This window comes from Chelonia mydas, chromosome 2 (assembly GCF_015237465.2).
Source record: "Chelonia mydas isolate rCheMyd1 chromosome 2, rCheMyd1.pri.v2, whole genome shotgun sequence".
NCBI classification, from domain to species: Eukaryota; Metazoa; Chordata; order Testudines; family Cheloniidae; genus Chelonia; species Chelonia mydas.
This window is the reverse complement of record NC_057850.1, coordinates 146,974,970-146,995,123: the sequence shown is the minus strand read 5'-3', so window position 1 is coordinate 146,995,123 and position 20,154 is coordinate 146,974,970. Positions and strand designations below refer to the sequence as shown.

Below are 20,154 nucleotides of genomic sequence, written 5' to 3'. Positions count from 1 at the left end.
TATACACATAACAGAATATATCACTTTTTTCCTTGATTATGTGGTGCCAACAGTTCCTAGACACTTCACAGAGATTTATGAAGACAAACTCCATGCCCTAAAAAACTTAAAATTGGAATAATTTCATTTGCAGAATTGTGATCCGCTGACTGCTAGATGCTGGGACTGGACAGCAGGGGATGGTTCACTTGATAATTGCCCTGTTCTTTTAATTCCCTTTGAAGAATCTGGCATTGGCCACTGTTGGAAGACAGGATACTGGGCTAGATAGACCATTGGTCTGACCCGGTATGGCCATTCTTATGTTCTTTTATCATTGATAAGGATGGAAATGAAGGCCTTGGAAACGGGGTTTAGAAAAATAATTTTTTATATGGAACTGAGCAAATTTGATGTGGAAATCCATGAGTAGGAATGAAAATGGAACGCCACAAAGCCATTTTTTAGTTATGTTTCAGAGTAGACATGCACTTTGGGAATATTTACCTCAGCGCAGAAGCCCACACATTTTATCCCAGAAATTCACACTAATGCTTTGAACCTTATTGTGGGCTTTCTGAAGTGAATGTCATCCTTTAACAGATATTTTACTCTTCGAGAGTGTATACATTTACTGTATAAATTTAAAGATTTCTTTTCCTTATACAGAATAAATGTTGAGTGGCAAACAACTCTACTCAGTCTGTAGTCCTGATCCTGCACTGAGAACCCTGCAGGTGGACCTCTGCTCCCACAGGGCCTATATTATTTTCTTTGTGCTTTCTTCTTTACTGATCAAATAGAAGCCGAAATGTACATAATTATACTTAGAATATTGTGACAGCGGTCCCAGGGAGCCACACTGGGGTAATCAGTTAGGGTGAACTGCAAAGAATGGGCCAGACAATCCACAAAGCTGGTGGATATTCCAATACTTAGATTTACCAAGCCAGCACAAAACAGCTTCTCTAATATCTTACTGATTACCCAGAAGCCAACAACACAGTTTCCTTAAAGCAGTGGTCACCAACGGGTCAATCGCGATCAACTGGTCGATCCTAGAGGATCTCCCAGTTGATTGCGATCTCCGGTGGTGTAGCGTGGCTGCTGCTAAGGCAGACTCCTTGCCTACCCTGGCCCCATGCTGCTCCCAGAAGCACCACCCCTGCAGCTCCCATTGGCCAGGAGAACTGCAGGGGCAGTGCTTGCAGAGAGGGGCAGCGCGCAGAGCAACATGCCCTGCCCCTCCCCCCCCAGGGGCCCCAGAGGTGCATTGGCTCCTTCCGGGAGCGGTGTGGGCCGGCGTAGGGAGGGAGCTTGCCTTGGCCTGGCTGCACCTGCTGCAGACAGGGAGCCGCCGGAAGTAAGTGCTGCCCGGTGGGAGGCCACACCCCAACACCCAACTCTGAGCCCCCTCCTGGAGCCAGCACCCCAAACCTCCTCCTGCACCCCAAGCCCCAGTCCTGACCCCCCTCCCAGAGCCAGCACCCTGTACCCCTCCTAAACCCCAACATTCTGCCCCAGCCCTGACCCTCCTCCCAGAGCCAGTACCCCATGCCTCCTCATTCACTCCAACCCCTTGTCCCAGCTCTGATCCTCCTCCCAGAGCTGTACCCCTTCCTGCACCCCAACCCCCTACCCCAGGTTCAGCCCAGAGCCCCCTCCCACACTGTGAACTCCTCGGCCCCAGTCCAGAGCCTGCACCCCCTCCCAAACCCCAACCTGCTACCCCAGCCCGGTGAAAGTGAGTGAGGGTGGTGGGGAGCGAGCGACAGAGGGGGCGGGTGGAGTGAGCGGGGCAGGGTTTTGGGGAAGGGGCAGGGCCTTGGGGAAGGGGTGGGGTAGATCCTGGGTTGCCCTTCGACTCAAAGAGTGATCTGGGCATAAAAAAGGTTAGAGACCACTGCCTTAAAACAACCCAGCCTCAGGCCTCGACCCAGACACCCAAGTCAAATATGATGAGGATTACTGAAAATCTTATTAATCATATAAGAAAGTTCTACCAATCCCAAAGGATCGGACACATTACCTCCCAAGTTAATGAATACTTCAGATCTTACCCAAATACATGCTTACAGCCAATCCTTATTAAGTAAACTAAACTTTATTTAAAAAGAAAAGAGAGAGAGTATTGGTTAAAAGATCAATGTACATACAGATATGAGTAGAGTTCTGAGATCAGATTCATAGGAGAGATGGTGAGCTTTGTAGTTGCAAAGAGTTCTTTCAGATTTAGTCCATAGGTTATAGTCCAATGTCCATATTCAAGGTGATCCAGATGAGACTGGAGATCTCAGTCTTACGACTTAAGCTTTCCCTGCATGAAGCATCAAGCAGATCGGAGATAAAAAGGATCAGGACCCAAAGGATTTTTATGCAGTTCCAGGCCTTCTCTTGACAGCTCAGAGTCCTTAGGCAAACAATCAGCAATCATGGAGATTTTGAAGAAGACCTATTTCCTAAGCGTTACCGGTAATTAGCTACATGGATTAACATAATGCAATTTATCCATTAGGCAGTTTATCACAAACTTTAAAGAGACATATAGACAATGACATTACTTCACCCAAGATTCATCTAAATGTTCATATTCCCTTTTGATCTCTGCATGAATAGCTATAGTGACAGATAGGAACGTCTGTTTGCATGGATAACATCTAACAAGATATAAGTGAACATATACAATTAGTATCACCTCTAATTCTCTAACAATACAGGTTTGCATTTCACAATTCTAGCCTAACACGGAATGGCTCTAATTACCATTTGCATACTTTTCTAACGTGTCTCTAAAGGTTGACTCTGGGTCATTTAGCCTGCGAGCCGCTTAACCCTTTCTGGCCATGCGTCACACTTTGAATAAGATTTGTTGCAATTATATAACAGTGTTAGCAACAATGATTTGCATGGTCGTACTCTAATCAGATAACATCACCAGTATATTTTTACTTTTTATGCTAAACTAATTGTACTACAAATTTTTGGCTACATGACTCAAATTTTAATACAGATATTTGTATTTTCTCAGATAATGACAAGAGGCAGCCTGATGTCTTTCATGCTTTGAAAATGGGTAAGCATTAAAAAAAATTCACCACCACATCTGTTTCTTGAGACTGTAGGGCATTGTACTTGCTAACATGGGAAATTGAGACAGTGTGTACTGGAGTTATAGCTACTTTGCCCTTTCCTTACTATTTAGATAAAGATATGAACAAAAGCTACATCAGTACTTAGAGTATCAAAGGACGCAAAATCAGAGGTTCTGACAAGCTAAAAGAGACATTCACTGCCTGTGATTTCTTTGACACACTGGGAGGATATCAAAATGAGAAATCCACTCCGACATTTTCAGGACTCAATTATAAGCAAATACCAAGGTGGATAGGGTGACAGTCATCAAGAATTCTTCTTGCAGTGTTGCAGGAGGACAGTACTGTAACAAGAGCTGTGCCATGCTGATTCTGTCAGTCTTTCAAAGTTTGTATATAGTCCCTCAGTTCCTGCCAGTAGACTAGATGATGTGTAACTAGATTAATCTACCTTTGCCCTGGCTGAGACTGATGATCAGGCTGTCAGGGGATGATGGGGTGGATGCTGATGTCCCAACTGTTATTGACAATCAACTTCTCTAGATGACAACACTGGAGTATCTTCTGTATCCTCATGAGACCCCAGCAAGTCCAGGATATGGCAGTCAACATGGATGAGACTTTGAACCTGTAGACTCCATCAGTACAGGAAGAGACCCATGCATTCTTGAGCATGGCCCTGATCAAACTGACCATCTACATACACCCTTGTCTGATATAAGTGTTATCAAGAAGTATAACACTTAGGAACACAGGAAGAACCCACCAGTGACTGGAAAGATAAGCAGATAAGAAATTAAAATCCAGTGTACACAGCAAATAGACTACCCAAACAAAGTCAAAACAGATACATTAAAATATTTCAGCCTTATGCTGATCAGTAGAAGTCAGCAGTCAACCATTCATGCAAAATGAGTTACCTAGTCTACATCATAGCAACCTGGCTTGCTGACACCATTTGTCCCATGGTAGGTCACTTGGGCCCACCAACCTAGTCCACAGAATGCAGATTAGTAGGTGATGTAGCCATAATTCTCACTTCCAGGTTCAAGTGCAGGAAAAATATACTTGAAACAAAATCTTTGCAATTCATCTATCTGACCTATAAGACCAGGGACAAATCCAGTGACTTTTTAGAAGAGCAGCTTGAGATGCTATCTGACATAGTAATGAAGAGCTGAAGATCTGTTGTCTTAAAATACCAACATTCAAATGGATGATGCCACAGATGCAGCAGCACAAAATCTCTTATCCCTGCTATCAGGTGGGTTCTTTACCTTTCTTCTGCAAACCTGAGGTGGTGTGGTCTAGGTCATTAAGGACAGCAAGTCTGTAATATACTGAGTCATCAAGCAAAGAGGAGCAACAATAGCAAAGTGTTGTGGCACTCAACAGTGAAAAAGTTCTTGAAGGGCCTAGCTAATGTTTTTCTACCAGTCAAAGACCCAGTTACCGTCTGGGATCTGATGCTCACTATCCTATCGAGAAAAAGAGGCTTCCTGATGACGGTGACATGAATGAGGGGAGTGAGTAAACTATAGAGTCTTGTGCCTGACCCTCCATTTCCAGTTTTTCACAAGGCCATGGTTGTTATATGTACCCACCCCAAGACCTTAATGAGATAATTAACTTTCTGGTATGTGTGTGTTTCCCATAAGCCTCATGCACCTGATGAAGAAGTTAGACTTTACGCTGTGGATTTTAAGAGAGCCTTGAGTTATTACTTAGGTAAATGTAGGGTGTTTAGAAAATTACTTAGATTTCTTTTAATTCCATATGAGAAACATTGTAAGGGAAATGTCATTGTTTCTTGACATCTGTCCAGATGGATTAGATTGTGCACAGAGACTTGTTTTTATTTTAGCTAGTGTTCCCAAATTAGAAGGACTTTGTGCTAATTCAACAGGAAGTACCTCCTGTGGTTGTCTTCATCACATTCAAACTGAGAAGCATAAGATTATGTTTACACAATGATAATACCTAGAGTTACCTCCAGATCTGATGCTTTTACAATTGATGTTAAATTAAAAACTCTTCAGGACTATTTCTGGAGTTTGTACTGCTTGTCAAACTAGTAGTACTGGAAATGGGCAGATATTACCCTGACAAAGAAAGAGATGATACTTGCCAATAACTGCAGTTCTTCAAGGGTGTTGCTTCCCTACGTTCATGCTATCCACCCATCTTCCCTTTTTTCCTCAGAGTCCTCTCAGATCTGTTAAGGTGCTAGAGTACAGTAGAAGTAACATGGCCTCAGAGGCTAACAGGCTCCTTTGTGGTAAAGTTTTGACACCACGTACAGTCATGAAAGTGAAACAGGATTTTAGGCCTGGTTTAAGTGCAAATCAAATTGCAACCTTAACTACACAGTCAGTACCAATGTCTGCATAATATTTAATATACCATTTTATACACCTGCTCTAGGGATTTATCCTTGGAATTATGGGATAGTGCTGTGGTGCACAGGAAAAGACTGGAGGGAGCACTTTGTATGGATACACTCCACCAGTTTATGCAAAACAGGACAGATACGCTGATCAGCTGAAGGAACAAATAGCACTACAAATTCTTAGTTGTAACATTTAAACTTGAAATAGTGCAGTTCTCTAATGTAGATGGAGCTATAGTGTATGTGAAGTAATTATATTTCTGTTGATGTTGCTATTTCATTTAATTTTCATAGTACAATAAAACATTTTAAAGGTGATACATATTTTGATTCTTTATTTTTCTTTTTAAGTAAGAATATTTTTGTCAATGTTAGCAAATCAAAATATATATTAATTTAGAGGCTGAGAAATTGTCTATTCCTAATATACAACATTATTATGTTTTGTGACTTTCTTCATAGGAAATTTCCAGCTGGTTAAAGAGATTGCAGATGAAGACCCAAATCAGGTTAATATTATTAATGGTGATGGTGCTTCTCCATTGATGATTGCAGCTGTAACTGGACAGTTGGCTCTTGTACAGCTGCTTGTTGAGAGAAATGCTGACATTGACAAACAAGATAATGTTCATGGCTGGACAGCCCTAATGCAGGCCACATACCATGGGTAAGTGATTTTTCCCCTTGAATAGTGGTAGGAGAGGGTTTATTCTACTTCCTAGATATGGACTCAAAAGTAATCAATTAGATATTGGTTCAGAAAAGCAGAGGGCAAGCTAACTAAAAATTCTAGATACTGATGCCAAGGAACAGTAAGTCCTATGCCGGTGAGAAACAGGCCTCTCTTAGGTGCTGAAACTTGTAGTATTGTTGATGTGATTTTCCTTGGTGCTAGCTTCAAAAGAAGCATCAATTTTGGTATTGGGACCCTCAGGTTTCTCTAGTGGGCCCTATCTCCAGTAAGTGGCTTGGAGACCCAGGGTACCAAGCTGGTACCAAGTGGAACCCTGTCAGTGCGGATTAGCACTGGTTCAGAAGCCTCAGTTTCTAGTTCCATCAACCACTCCTCACCCCAAGGAAAATAAGAGGAGGAAAGTACTTAGGGAGCCCAGTTTTTGAACCAGAACTGTCTTACGAAGAAATAGCAGAAGAAGAAACATTGCAACTATGGATCCAAGAATTGAATGGCAGATCTGGGGACTTCAGTGCTGGAGACCCTGAGTGCCAAACTTGTTCTGCAGATAGCCAGGAGCATTCTAATTTGTTGCAAAGATTTTGCTGTGAGGGGTCCACTGTTTTCCCCCCATCAGCAGTGATGCCTCACTTTCTATGTTAGAGGGTTCCTTACTGGTGCCAGTCCCACAGAATTGAGAGCCACCTAGGTTGTCTATAGACAATATCTGGACAAATTCTAATTCAGGAAAAAGAGTGTGGCATAAGAGGGAAGAGATGGAACATTAACACTCATTCACATATGTGACCAATTCTTTTTTCCTTAAAGAAATAAAGATGTTGTTAAGTATTTGTTGAATCGAGGAGCTGATGTCAATCTACGTGCAAAAAATGGATACACAGCCTTTGATCTGATAATGCTACTGAACGATCCAGGTATGTTATGTCACAGAGCCCAAAGGAAATGCTTGCAATAACAGCATATGCAACAAAGAAAACATCCCTTCTAATTTAGAAAATACACTTAAGTTGTAGAAAATAATCTCCCATGAGTTCCATGTGACAGAGAGAGATTATTTTCTGGAAACAGTATGCTTACGGATTAAAGGGTCAGATAGAAGTGTATGGAAATATATGGGGTATAGCTTGTCCTTTTAGAATCTGTTTATTCCTGCTGCCTGATTTTTCAAGTGTGGTGTAAAAATGCAATATTAGTGTCACCAGCGTCTTTTCAGTGATGTTGAATTATGATGGCCCAAAGACTCTCCTGTGATATCACTAAAAATAGAGAGTAAAAATATAGAATAATTATGAAAGTGAAAGCGTCCACTTGCACTGATGTTTTAGTAACCAACAGTAAAAGGAAAGGAAAGAGTGGGTGCCATCATCTGGAAAGTGGGGAGCTCCTGGGCAGATCTCTTTTTTAGCTCTGTCAGATCGAGTAAAAGTCACATTTGAGGAGTCCAACATCTTTTTATTGAAAAACATCCTAGAAAGAAAGGAAAACACCTTAAATGAGGCTTTGTTAAAATGTTTTTAATGTTTCTATTAAGCTGTCAAATAAACGACTTTAGCTTACATTATTTGGCACTTTTCTGTTATTCTTACCTGTATCTGAACTGGCTTTTCTGAAGCCAAAGAATATTGTTTCTGATAGAATTAACCTTTGCTATCTCTGTATTTCCTTCACTCCTTCCGAGAGAGAGAATGAACGAACAGGCAGAGGACTTCAACAAAATAATAAATAATAAATAATAATAATAATAATAAGGAAGGTGAAAAAAACTGAAAGCTAAATAGTTCTTAGTTCTGTTATCACCCAGTTGACTAGTGTTGAATGGCAATCAGTAGAGTTGTACTGACATCTTGATTGGACAGTGTTCCAATCTATACTGTGGGTTATTGACAGTACATATCTGCTTGTGACATGTTGCAGCATCATAGGCAAAAACGTAGAGAAAGAAAATGAATTCAGGAACGCTACTGCTTTGACAGGTCCTTGGCACTCGTGCTGATACAGTGCAGGCAGGGAGCAGAGAGGAGGACTGCAGCAGAAGGCTGGGTGATCTGCAGGCAGTTAAACCCTCAAGCTCACAGATCCCAGTCAGCTAGGCAGAGCACCTCCCACTCCATGATCTTTTTCATTCAGGGCATCACAACAGAGACTCCTTTCTCAGCTGTGTTCTCTAAAGTTTCCCACTATTGCAGAATCACTTGTGGGAGCTCTGGTATACACCAGGGGCTGAGGATTGTCAGTTCTTTAATAACTGACAGGTACCTGTACTTTATCTGGATAAAATACTGTACTTTATCTGGATAAAAATTTCCCCACTATTGCTGCCCTGGGTGCAGCTCTCACTAGTAGAGCTGCACCCAGGGCAGCAATAGTGGTGAAATTTTAGGTGGGGGAGAAAATCTACTAAAGTGTTTTTTCTTGTGGTGAATGTCAACTTGCAGAGCTGATGAAGGTTTCCGGTTTTCTACCCAGTCAGGCTACTGTGTAGGCCAGTTCATTCCTTCTGAAAGTCTCTTCTGGTTCTGCTGGAAATAAGAAAGTTTTACAGAACTTTTTTCAAGCATCAGCACTGCAAAGACACACATATTTAGTTCCAAATACAAAATGTCTATGTTCCCCTAAAAGTCATGTTATTCCACTCCTTGTGCTTACTAACTCTGCACACTCAAGTCTCCCCCTCCCAGCCACTGTCAAATCTTCCACTAGTCCATCTCCCCTTAGATCATCCTGTCCCCTTCCACTGCAGCATGTGAAATAATCTGGGATTAGATTTTCAAAAGCTCTTAAATTAGCAAAACCAGTCCCACTGAAAGTCTTAGCTCCCTTAGGTGTTCATAATGCTCTTGGATCTTGTCTTTGTGACACGTTACTGCTCAGCAAGCCAGAGTGTGACTCTAGAGTGCACTAGCTTTCTGTGCAGTAACATCGCATATAGACATTGCTACAATACACAAAAGGTCCACAGTGTACTTTGACATATGGCTGTTTGAAACAGGTGGCCACACAGTAATCCTTAGACACTTTTGCAGATCCCATCTCTAACCCTTGTGTATTTCATTAAAAACTTTGGGTGAAATCCTGACCCCAGTGAAGTTAATACTAAAACTCCTATTGTCTTCAGTGCTGTCAAGGACCCACACTTTGTTTTTAGAATACTTATTGCCAGTACAAAATACTACTTTGCTAATGTATGTCTCGCTTATGGTTTATTCTCCTCTATCTTTCCCCTTCCATTCAGTCCACTTTGTTTTTTTCTGCTTTGTGTCTTGGTGTATTCTCGATCATTTTCACTATCTTGTTTCCCGTAGATTAATTTTTACACAGTTTTTAATGGCTTTTAAAATGTGCAATTTATTTTTTCTCTAGGTTTATTGTCATTTTTTTTGTCTCCCAGATACTTTTTTTGATTCTGTCTCACTCTTCAGCATTTTTTCTCTTCAGGAGTCTCTCTCTTTCTCTCATTTTGCCCTCCCATCTTCACCCTTATATTCATTCTTTCCTCTCCCTCTTTTTTCTGTTTTTTCCGTCCTTTCTTTCTTCCACATCTTTTCAGTCTTTTGTTGTGTAATCTGAGCATTGCTCTTCCCTCTGGAATTTGTCTTCAAACTTCCTCCCTCCAGCCTATGCTCAAGGAAAGAGAAGAGAATATCCTTTTTCTCTGCTCTCTTCTTCTGTCTCAGGTGAGAAAAAGTACCTTTTTGATGTTTTTCTTTGCCCACATCAAGCAGCTGTCAGGTTCATTTGTTCAAGTGATTCTCTTGATTCTGACTGAGCAGAGCTCTCTTCTTGCTGTTCAATACTCTTTAGTCTAGTTCTAGTGAATCAAGCATTGATAATGCTTCTGTAGATCTGGTGGTATAAGTACCACTGTGTAAGTGAGCAGCTCACTGAGCGCAGGGCCACCATTCAATATTTGTGGTCAATCCACCTTTGTATCTGAATGTTACAGAAGTTTCACCTAGACAAGAATAAAGAGGGAGGGCAAAACAGGGAGCCGTTGGCACCAGAATTTTAGACCTGTGTGTCTGGTGCTGTTGCCTTACACTCTCACAGAATGCATAGGAGCAGCTTCAGCACATGAATCCTGGTTATACATTTGAGATGAAAGGACATTTACAAGTAAAACAAAACAAAAACTGAATTTGTTTTTTCTAGACACAGAACTTGTACGTCAACTAGCATCAGCCTGCATGCAAGTAGACAAAGACAAGGGTAAGCAGAACAACAAATCATCTTTGCCCTGTTCTAGAAGTAGGCAATCTTTAAATACCCCGATGTTGCCAGATGACAAGGGAGGATTAAAGGTAAACAAATTTCATATGTACTCTCTCTTTGATGATTTCTGCATAAATAACAAATGTACAGTTTCCTCTAAGGTATGAAGTATGGAAAGACACCACACGAAAGTGTTTGGGACCTAGGACATAACTAACATATTTGCTTTCTGCAAGCCAAGTATACATTAGTCCTCTTTGATTTTCTAAGATGTGGATTGTGGTAGACTTTTTGGCTGCTGGAGTGGTGGTAAGGACAGGGGGTGGAACTGTTTCTTTAATTTTAGAGGAAAGTTGATATACGCACCCTTACAAAGAAACTTATTCCAGAGCGGGAAAAGTCACTGTGTAGTTAAGGTTATAACTGAGTTTCCATTTCAATCCTGATTTTGGTTCTCATTCTGAAAAAAGTTGTATTGGCCTAAAATTGGTTAGGATACATCTGCAGCCAAGTTAGAAGTTTTCTATAGCATTCAAAGTGAATGGGATATGGGGTTTAATTAGTATTGTGAGCGGAAGAGGGGGATGTGGGTTGCTCTTATGCTGACAGTAAGATCAGTTCCCTTCACTGCAGCTCCAGCTCTGCCCATCCCCTCTCTGCCAGAGGAGGAGGCTGAAGCGGGGCAGAGGTGTAGCAGTAGGGAGCACCAGAGCACTGCTTCATGCTCTGCAATAGAGGGAACTGCTCTAAGTATCAGTGCAGGGCCAGCTATCTGGCTCCAAAGCTCAGGACTTATGTGAGGAAGGGAGCCCCTGCCCTGAAAAAAAGGGGACATTAGTGGAGTTCATCTCTGAGAGTGGTGTCAGATCTACATGTCATCCTCTTTCTGTGGTCTCACATGCTGCATCAAGGGTAAGGTGATGGGAGCATTCAGACAGCCACACCAGACTGTCCCCTCGTAACAGTCCCAAGTGTTGGAGTTATGATTCCCATCCTCTCAGGTAGTGCTGTATTCCCTCTGCCTGGAACTGCAGGTGGGTCACCAGCTAAGGGAAGCTGTTAGAGGAGCTGGGCTGGCACTACAGCACTAAAGTTAGTTTTAGAGGCAAGTTGTCCATGTGCCAGACAGCTGAAGCTGCTGTAGGAGGAATATTGCTATCAGCTCCACTCTGCCAGCAGCAGGCAGGATAGGTCTGAACTCTGCATTCCTTTCAGACCCCCAGCTCCTAGCTCCTCCCTCTCTTTGTTCCCTCTAGGCTCCTTGCTAGGCTCTGAGAGAGCAGGGAAAGGAAGAAAGCAGGTGGTAGCAGAGGTCTCTCAGCTCTATTATATAATGGAGTCTGTGCACTCATGTTTGCATTCCATGCAGGGATCAGAGTAGAGACTCGAAGATGAAGAGCATAACCAGGAGCTCTTTGAGTGGGACCCAGGATCCCAATATGGTTGCAGAGGAGGCAGATAAGCTGGGTTGGTAAAAGGAGGAACCTCTGGGTGAAGGGACTGCTGCATCAGATATGCAGCTTTCTATTGTAAAATGTACTGAAGAAGGCTAAGTTTTGTAGGCTGGGGAAATATGGATTCCATCAATGGCTCCTGAAAAATTTGGGAAATTTTGGGAAACAATTATTTAACTTCCTCAGTGTCTGGTGCATTGGCCATCTGGATCACATGCTGCTGTAATGCACTATAGCCCTGCAGACCTTCACCACAACGACACTCATTGCATATTTCAACCCCCAAATGAGACCCACCTGATTGGTAATTATCCAGAACAGCTGTCTTTCACAGAGCAATTCCCATTTTTTGCAGAATGTCTAGTTGGCAGCCGGTATCAAGTGGAGTGCCCCCAAGGGTCGGTCCTGGGGCCGGTTTTGTTCAATATCTTCATAAATGATCTGAAGGATGGTGTGGATTGCACTCTCAGCAAATTTGCGGATGATACTAAACTAGGAGGAGTGGTAGATACGGTGGCAGGTAGGGATAGGATACAGAGGGACCTAGACAAATTGGAGGATTGGGCCAAAAGAAATCTGATGAGGTTCAACAAGGATAAGTGCAGAGTCCTGCACTTAGAACGGAAGAACCCAATGCACTGCTACAGACTAGGGACCGAATGGCTAGGCAGCAGTTCTGCGGAAAAGGACCTAGGGGTAACAGTGGACGAGAAGCTGGATATGAGTCAACAGTGTGCCCTTGTTGCCAAGAAGGCCAATGGCATTTTGGGATGTATAAGTAGGGGCATGGCCAGCAGATCGAGGGAAGTGATCGTTCCCCTCTATTCGACATTGGTGAGGCCTCATCTGGAGTACTGTGTCCAGTTTTGGGCCCCACACTACAAGAAGGATGTGGATAAATTGGAGAGAGTCCAGCGAAGGGCAACAAAAATGATTAGGGGTCTGGAACACATGACTTATGAGGAGAGGCTGAGGGAACTGGGATTGTTTAGTCTGCAGAAGAGAAGAATGAGGGGGGATTTGATAGCTGCTTTCAACTACCTGAGAGGTGGTTCCAAAGAGGATGGTTCTAGACTATTCTCAGTGGTAGAAGATGACAGGACAAGGAGTAATGGTCTCAAGTTGCAGTGGGGGAGGTTTAGGTTGGATATTAGGAAAAACTTTTTCACTAGGAGGGTGGTGAAACACTGGAATGCGTTACCTAGGGAGGTGGTAGAATCTCCTTCCTCAGAAGTTTTTAAGGTCAGGCTTGACAAAGCCCTGTCTGGGATGATTTAACTGGGGATTGGTCCTGCTTTGAGCAGGGGGTTGGACTAGATGACCTCCTGAGGTCCCTTCCAACCCTGATATTCTATGATTCTATGATTCTGTGAATAAGGGGAGCCCTCATATTTGTGATCTGGCACTGTAGTGTCAGGACTTGCTCACCACTGAACTACAGAGCAGACACTTTATCCTGAAGTTACATCGCTGCTACAGTTTAGCTCAGGTTTCAAAAACAATTCTGCTCCACCAGCCTGTGGTTGTGCGCCAAACCCAGAAGTGTCATGCCATCTACAGAAGAACTGCAAATAGCGTATAAGGCCATCTACTCATACCCCAACCACCACTTCTTACCTGTTACATGAATGCTCTGAATTGCTGGTCTTGTCTCTTTCTCACCAAAGTTACTCTCAGAACCACCACCACTGCCAATTTGCCACTCACTTTCAGGGACCTTGCTGAGCAAGGAACAAGAACAGAGCTTTCATCCTGGCTTCCATTTTTGAGAAAAAGGACAGGAAACAGTGCTGGCATCATGGGATTAACAGGATTTACCCCCAGAGAATTATGGGAGTTTGACTTCTCTTCTGGGTTTTGAGAACCTCAGTAGCTGTACTGGAACTGTAGAAAAGGCAGACAGAGGGCAGATGGACTGCTGTGGTGTAGTATAGTGATAGCGTTGATGTGAGACAAACTGTACCTGAAACTGCCTGACTAATATGGACATTGTACACTGTACATACTCACAGGGGAACCATCCCACCAATTTAATTCCCAATTGTTCAGTTATTCCATGTAGGCTAGGCCTTTGGAAGAAGTTAATAATTGCACAATATTGCTCCTTATGTTGCTGTGTAATATACCTTACGAACATAAAATTATTCACTTACTATCAAGTGATGTACTATGACCCAGTACCTCCTCTCTTTGTCCTTGTAACAGTGACCAGGCTGAAACTGCCCACATCTGCAGGATCCACAGTAGTCGGAGAGAGCTAGGTGTCACTGCTTCCCCTAGTGTCTCTGAACTGTCATATCCTGTTCATCAGGTCCCCAGCTTACTACAAAAAAACCTGTAGGGTTTCCCTGGAAGCTCCAGTCCTTTCAATCCATTTGAAAGCACCAATAAAAGTATATGGATGTTTGTATTTTAATGCTTTTTCTACCATCAGAGCCGTCCCTTGGGAAGGGTGAATTGGGGTGACTGCTCCAGGCCCCACACTTTGGGGGGCCCTGCGGGCCGGTGCAATTGGCCGGCGAGGTCAATCCCGGAAGAGATGAATCCGTGCCTTCCACCCCCGGCCCCGCACCCCCCTAGGGATGGCCCTGTCTACCATAATAAGGTTCCTTTGCTCAAGAAGTACAAAGAATTTTTTAAAAAATAGGCAATACACATCCCAGTTTCATCAGCCTTTGCTCTAATGCAAAACCTTAACAGCGATCTGTGCATTGTTAAAATAGAATAACTTTACACACATATTGATGTTATGACAGTAAGACATGCTAGATCTTGATACTGGAGAGCATGACGTTAGAGTATGAAGTTGTGAGTTGATTGGAAGATTAAATTACAGTACTTAGTACTGTAGTTTTAAAACTTCCCACCCAAAGTACCTGAGTAAATGCACATGCTTTGCTTTCACAGACAAAGTGACTATAGTGGAAAAAAATATGGAAAATTATTTACTAGGTCCAAAAATTGACGAGGTAAATCACATCCCTTCAAATTCACAATTTGACAATGAATTTCCTGTGATAGAAAAAATGTGGGGGGGGAGACTGGGAGAGATTTTAAAATGGAGCTTGAAAATTCATTTATTCATTCGTTCGTTCATTCATTTAGATGTATTCTACTTCAGTGTAGCTTTATATACATAATGTTAAATGTATGTTTAACATTTGTATGTTAAATTAGTTTTACTTTTTATTAATTTAATAAATACTATAAATCAGATGTTCATGTTAACACAGACAAACCTGTAATTTTTATACATCTATATCTACCTATATCTGTACATAAAGCTGCAATTCAGTCTAGGGCAAAGGTTCCCAAACTTTTCTTATTGCGTACCCCCTTCCGATCTACCAGCTGCCCATGTACCCCTACCTTTCTCATCACTGGTACTTTGTGTGTTCTTCTTAACGCCACATGTCTTTAGCCATCTATCCATATTTCACGGTTACATACCGATATCGTTATAGTGCTACATATACAACCAAAAACAAAACCCCTGACTAAGTTCTGAGCTCAGACTGGACAGTTGCTGGGCAACTGAATCCGCGCTATACTGTGATTAGAGGTGAAGGCTCTGTACGTCAGCATCTGTATCTGTATTCTCATTGGTACATCCTGAAGTAAATTAACTACCACATTTATATAACAAATTCCCATGGAGTTTTAAAGCTTCATCTGAGTAACGTATTATGAAAATGTAATAAATTAAGTAATTAATAGATAAAATCCAACATTATACAATTTCTCCCGTGTACCCCCCAGAGATGTCTTGTGTACCACCAGGTCTAGGGTATCGGGTGACATTGATAAACGGCTCTGTCAACTCTTGTAGTTTATCACTAAAACTCCTTGTCAGAATTATAGCTTTGTGCAAAGCTGAATTAATGTAACTTTTCTTTTACTTATATGTTAGAACAAAGTTGTCCTGTCTTCTCATCCCCCTAGTCATGGTGGAACAGAATGTCCAATAGATTCCGCAAGCTGAAGTTGACCCAAACATTGCGTCATGGATTTTCCACCAGTCAGTCTGTGCCTTTTACTGATGAGCCCGAGTCATCTCTGAATTCCACAATAAAAGCCACTTCACAGCCAGATGTGAACAACTCTGGAAACTGTGATGCTGCAACAGCTTGGACCACAAATGTCAAAGCTAGCGGTAAAGTCAGAACTGTTTATATGATATATGGGAAGTGTTCTGTCATCTGGTAGTTTAGGTGGTACCATATTTAATGTAATGCATTTGCTACAGATGAAAACATGTAATAAGTATGCAGTATATGGAAAGACGCTGCACAAAGAGTTATTTTATCAGACTTGCACTGTTTTTGGTTAGTGATTGCTGTTGAGCAATAAATTTAGCATCACCCAGGAAGGAAACTGCTTAATATCATGTCATGCCATTAGTGCAGTGGTTCGCCAACTTTTGTACTGGTGACCCTTTTCACATAGCAAGCCTCTGAGTACGACCCCCCCTCTTATAAATTAAAAAAAGCGCTTAATATATTTAATACCATTATAAATGCTGGAGGCAAAACAGGGTTTGGGGTGGAGGCTGACAGCTCGCGACCACCTGAGAGGTCCCGACCCCCAGTTTGAGAACCTCTGCATTATTGTGTGCTAGAAAATACCCTTGAAATGGGCAGTCGATTCATATTAGAGAGAGAAGGTGGGTGAGGTAATATTTATTGGACCAACTTCCGTTGGTGAGAGAGACAAGCTTTTGAGCTACACAGAGCTTTTCTTCAGGTCTGGGAAAAGTACTAAGAGTGTCACAACTAACTACAAGATCGAACAGATGGTTAAGCACAGTGGTTCTCAACCAGGGGTACATAGAGGTCTGCCTGGGGGCACATCAACTCATATAGATATTTGCCTAGTTTTACAACAGGCTACATAAAAAGCACTAGCGAAAGCAGTACAGACTAAAATTTCATACAGACAATGACTTGTTTATACTACTCTATATACTATACATTGAAATGTCAATACAATATTTATATTACAATTGATTTATTTTATAATTATATGGTAAAAATGAGAAACTCAGCATTTTTTCAGTAATAGTGTGCTGTGACACTTCTGTATTTTTATGTCTGATTTTATAAGCAAGTAGTTTTTTAAGTGAGGTGAAACTTTGGGGTATGCAAGGCAAGTGAGACTCCTGAAAGATTGAGAGCCATTGGGTTTAGCATAAGTAGTTAGCACGTATTCTAAGGGAATGTGCCAGGATGGGTAAGGAATGGTGTCCCTAGCTTCTGATTGTCAGAGGGTGGAGATGGATGGCAGAAGAGAGATCACTTGATCATTACCTATTAGGTTCAGTTCCTCTGGGGCACCTAGCATTGGCCACTGTTGGCAGACAGGATACTGGCTGGATGGGACCTTTGGTCTGACCCAGTATGGCCATTCTTATGTTCTTATGGGAATATTCAAGGTGAATTGGCCTGTTAACACCCCTGTTAGTCATAGAACAAAAAGGGGGGTTAGTGGGTTTGAATCCTGCAGTTTACGATGTAAAATATAAAAACAACAATGGCCCAAATTCATCTTGGATACGTTGCCAGGGAAGTCAATGAAGTTGCATGAGGGATAAATTTATGCCATTGTAAATTTCATTCATGTCATTCATTACTGAGTGAAACTGTTGCGGCATACAATACATTTGTCAAAGTTATCCTTGGGAATAAGCATTTGGAGTTTTTAAAAATATCCTTGATGTGTTTTTCAGGTGTGTGCACAAGAGCAGGAAAGGATGATGAATTATTGACAACCATGGTATGTTACAGTGCTGTCAATGTGCTCAACACTGAATAGAACATCATGCAACTCTCACTCAATCATTTACAATCCAAATTAGATAGGCAGTACAGTTCACTCATATTATCATACAAATGATACAGTGGTCACCATTAATAAAATAAACAGCATTTGCTGATGATCACTAGACAGTTGTATCCAAACTGCTGTATTTTTTCTCTTTAGTGAGAACAGGAAATAACTGCAATATTGCAGATGGTATGGATTGGTAACGCTTGGTAAATATTGACCTTTATAGCAAGTACAATCCATTAGTTGATGGATGAACTTCTTATGGTCAATAATGACTTAAAAAGAGATCACTTGAATAGTTGGTTTATTGCTGAAAAGCCACATGAAATACTGTGTTCTAGGGAGGAATTTGAATGTAGTAAGGAATGTAACTCAGACTTATTTCACAACCATTTACATGAATGAACATGCTCTGTTAGATAAAAGGGTAAGCTATAGTAAAATTCACGATGAACAAGGCATTGTGCATTTTCAGCAATTTTTTACCTATCTCAAAACCTTCACTTTTTGGAGAAAGTTACAAAGAGGGTATAATATAGATTCCTCCTCTCCTTTGTTATACTCCAGCTTCAGATTCTGTTATAGCCTAGAGACTGCATTATCTTCAGTTGATAATCCCTTCTTGGCAATTGTAAAAGATCATATTACCCATGTTGATTTCATTAGATCTTAAAGAACCATTTATTTGATACGAGGGACAATGTGTTGTTGACTGAGGGAACTGGGGTAGAAGAGGACTTCAGTTTTTCTTCTTCTTCTTTTTTAGGAGAACCCAAAGGGACATAGTAAGCAATTATTCATTCTTTCCCAGGGTGTCATCTAGGAACCCACAGAGTTTTTATCTTGTCACTCCTCCTGGTTATCATTTGGAAGTGACTAATTAACTAGTTAACACTCCTGTTGACTTCACTAGGAGCCAGGATTAGGCCCAAAGGAAGGAATGAAATAGATTTATACTTAACAGGGCAACTTGCACTATTTAAGTGAGCCAAGTTCAGTATATTACATAAAGCTAGTGTATGATAACAGCTTTAATGGTCATTTGCATTGCTTCTGTTTATTATTCTGTATTGTACATCTTCAAAGATGTTTATGTCTTGATTAAATTGTTCTTTTGCCTGTTTAAAATACCCTTACTCCCCCACCATCCTTTTATTCCGATGATGTATATTAAAAGTCTTCCATTCTCTACATAGTTTCATTTCCTATTTTAAATGCATATAATTAGAGTCAAATACATCTTTCTAAAAAGAGGTAATTTCTTTTTCTTCTCAGTTAAGAAGTGGTGCTCCATTTACTAGGCTACCTAGTGATAAACTGAAAGCAGTTATTCCTCCTTTCTTACCTCCTTCAAGTTTTGAGCTGTGGAATTCTGACCGAACACGAATGAACAAAGATGGCAAGACTGAACAGATGAGGACTGCCTTGCCACAGCGTGGGATCAAACATGATTTTAACAGCAGTGCAAACTCTGACATAGTAAGTGAATGCATTGTACAACAAAATATTGTATGTTGTTACCTCCAGGAAATTTTGGTTGATAAGACACAGTAGTTTGATGCTGTCCCTCAGACTTATGGTCCTCTTGGATTCTTGCAACATGTAGCTGTGAGAACATCTTGTAGAATCATGTATTTTCCATTGCGAATTTTTTAAAGTTTCTATATCTTTAGAATGGGTAGTCCCTGTAAACTCAGCTACTCAGGAAGAGAAGCATTAGTAGAGTAAGAGCTTACATGCCACACTTTTCCTTGAATACAATAAGCTCCAGCAGTAACATGGGTTTGTCACAAAGTTCTGAGGTGATCATAGATTCCAAGTGAGATGGTTTAGTCCTCAAAGTACGCCGCCTCGGTGTATCAGAGCAGGGGTACTTTCAGTTGGAAATGAGTTCTAGAAGGAAGGAGGGGGGAAAAAACAACTGAACTGAAAGAAAACAGATCAGTTACCTGTAAGTCAGTCATCATAAAGATGACAGCAGCATGAGTGGATTATGTGTGGAGGGAGCAAAGCAGAAGAGGACCAAGTATGGAGTCAGGGAGGCATTCACTCAAGGGCTAGAGGAGTGGAGAAAGACCCACCAAACCAGAGACTGAAGGAGCAATCAGACAGGTAAGAGAACCACCATGAGAGGACATAACTGCAAAAGCCACTGGAAGATGGGATTTCAAGGAGTAAGGAGTGGATATTGATGTAAAAGAATTCAAGGAGGATGTTGATAGAGTTGAGACTTCAGGATTTGGCCAGAAAATCATTAGAGCCTTTAGTGAGAACACTTGCTGTGGAGTGAAAAAGGTTGAAGTGGGATTAAAGAGGTCGGAGGAGAGGAACTCACAGCAGTAGTTGTGGTTTAGTTAGAGGGGCAAAGGGATGGTAGAGAAGCAGGTAGTGAGCCCAAGGGTGTTTTCGTAAGATGGGGGAAACTAGAGCAGGACTTTGTATTAGATAAATTTTACATGTGATTTTATGTACCGATCTTGAAACTTTGTATTGCTCATGTTATACTGATGA

At 41.5% G+C, this 20,154-nt stretch overlaps 1 protein-coding gene across 4 annotated transcripts in view; it reads left to right on the top strand.

Annotated features, from left to right (window-relative positions):
* The window catches only part of ANKS6 (ankyrin repeat and sterile alpha motif domain containing 6), a 77,900-nt gene that overhangs the window by 8,401 nt on the left and 49,345 nt on the right, over window positions 1-20,154 (top strand). For all 4 annotated transcript variants that reach the window (XR_005224468.2, XM_037893390.2, XM_037893391.2 and 1 more), the window contains 7 exons: window positions 3,008-3,052; window positions 5,923-6,127; window positions 6,962-7,068; window positions 10,304-10,452; window positions 15,760-15,970; window positions 17,543-17,589; window positions 18,919-19,122. Coding sequence is in view for 3 of the 4 variants with exons in the window: in XM_037893390.2 (XP_037749318.1) it covers window positions 3,008-3,052; window positions 5,923-6,127; window positions 6,962-7,068; window positions 10,304-10,452; window positions 15,760-15,970; window positions 17,543-17,589; window positions 18,919-19,122 (968 nt within the window). In the remaining variant the exon portion in view is untranslated. The remainder of the gene's footprint in view (window positions 1-3,007; window positions 3,053-5,922; window positions 6,128-6,961; window positions 7,069-10,303; window positions 10,453-15,759; window positions 15,971-17,542; window positions 17,590-18,918; window positions 19,123-20,154) is intronic.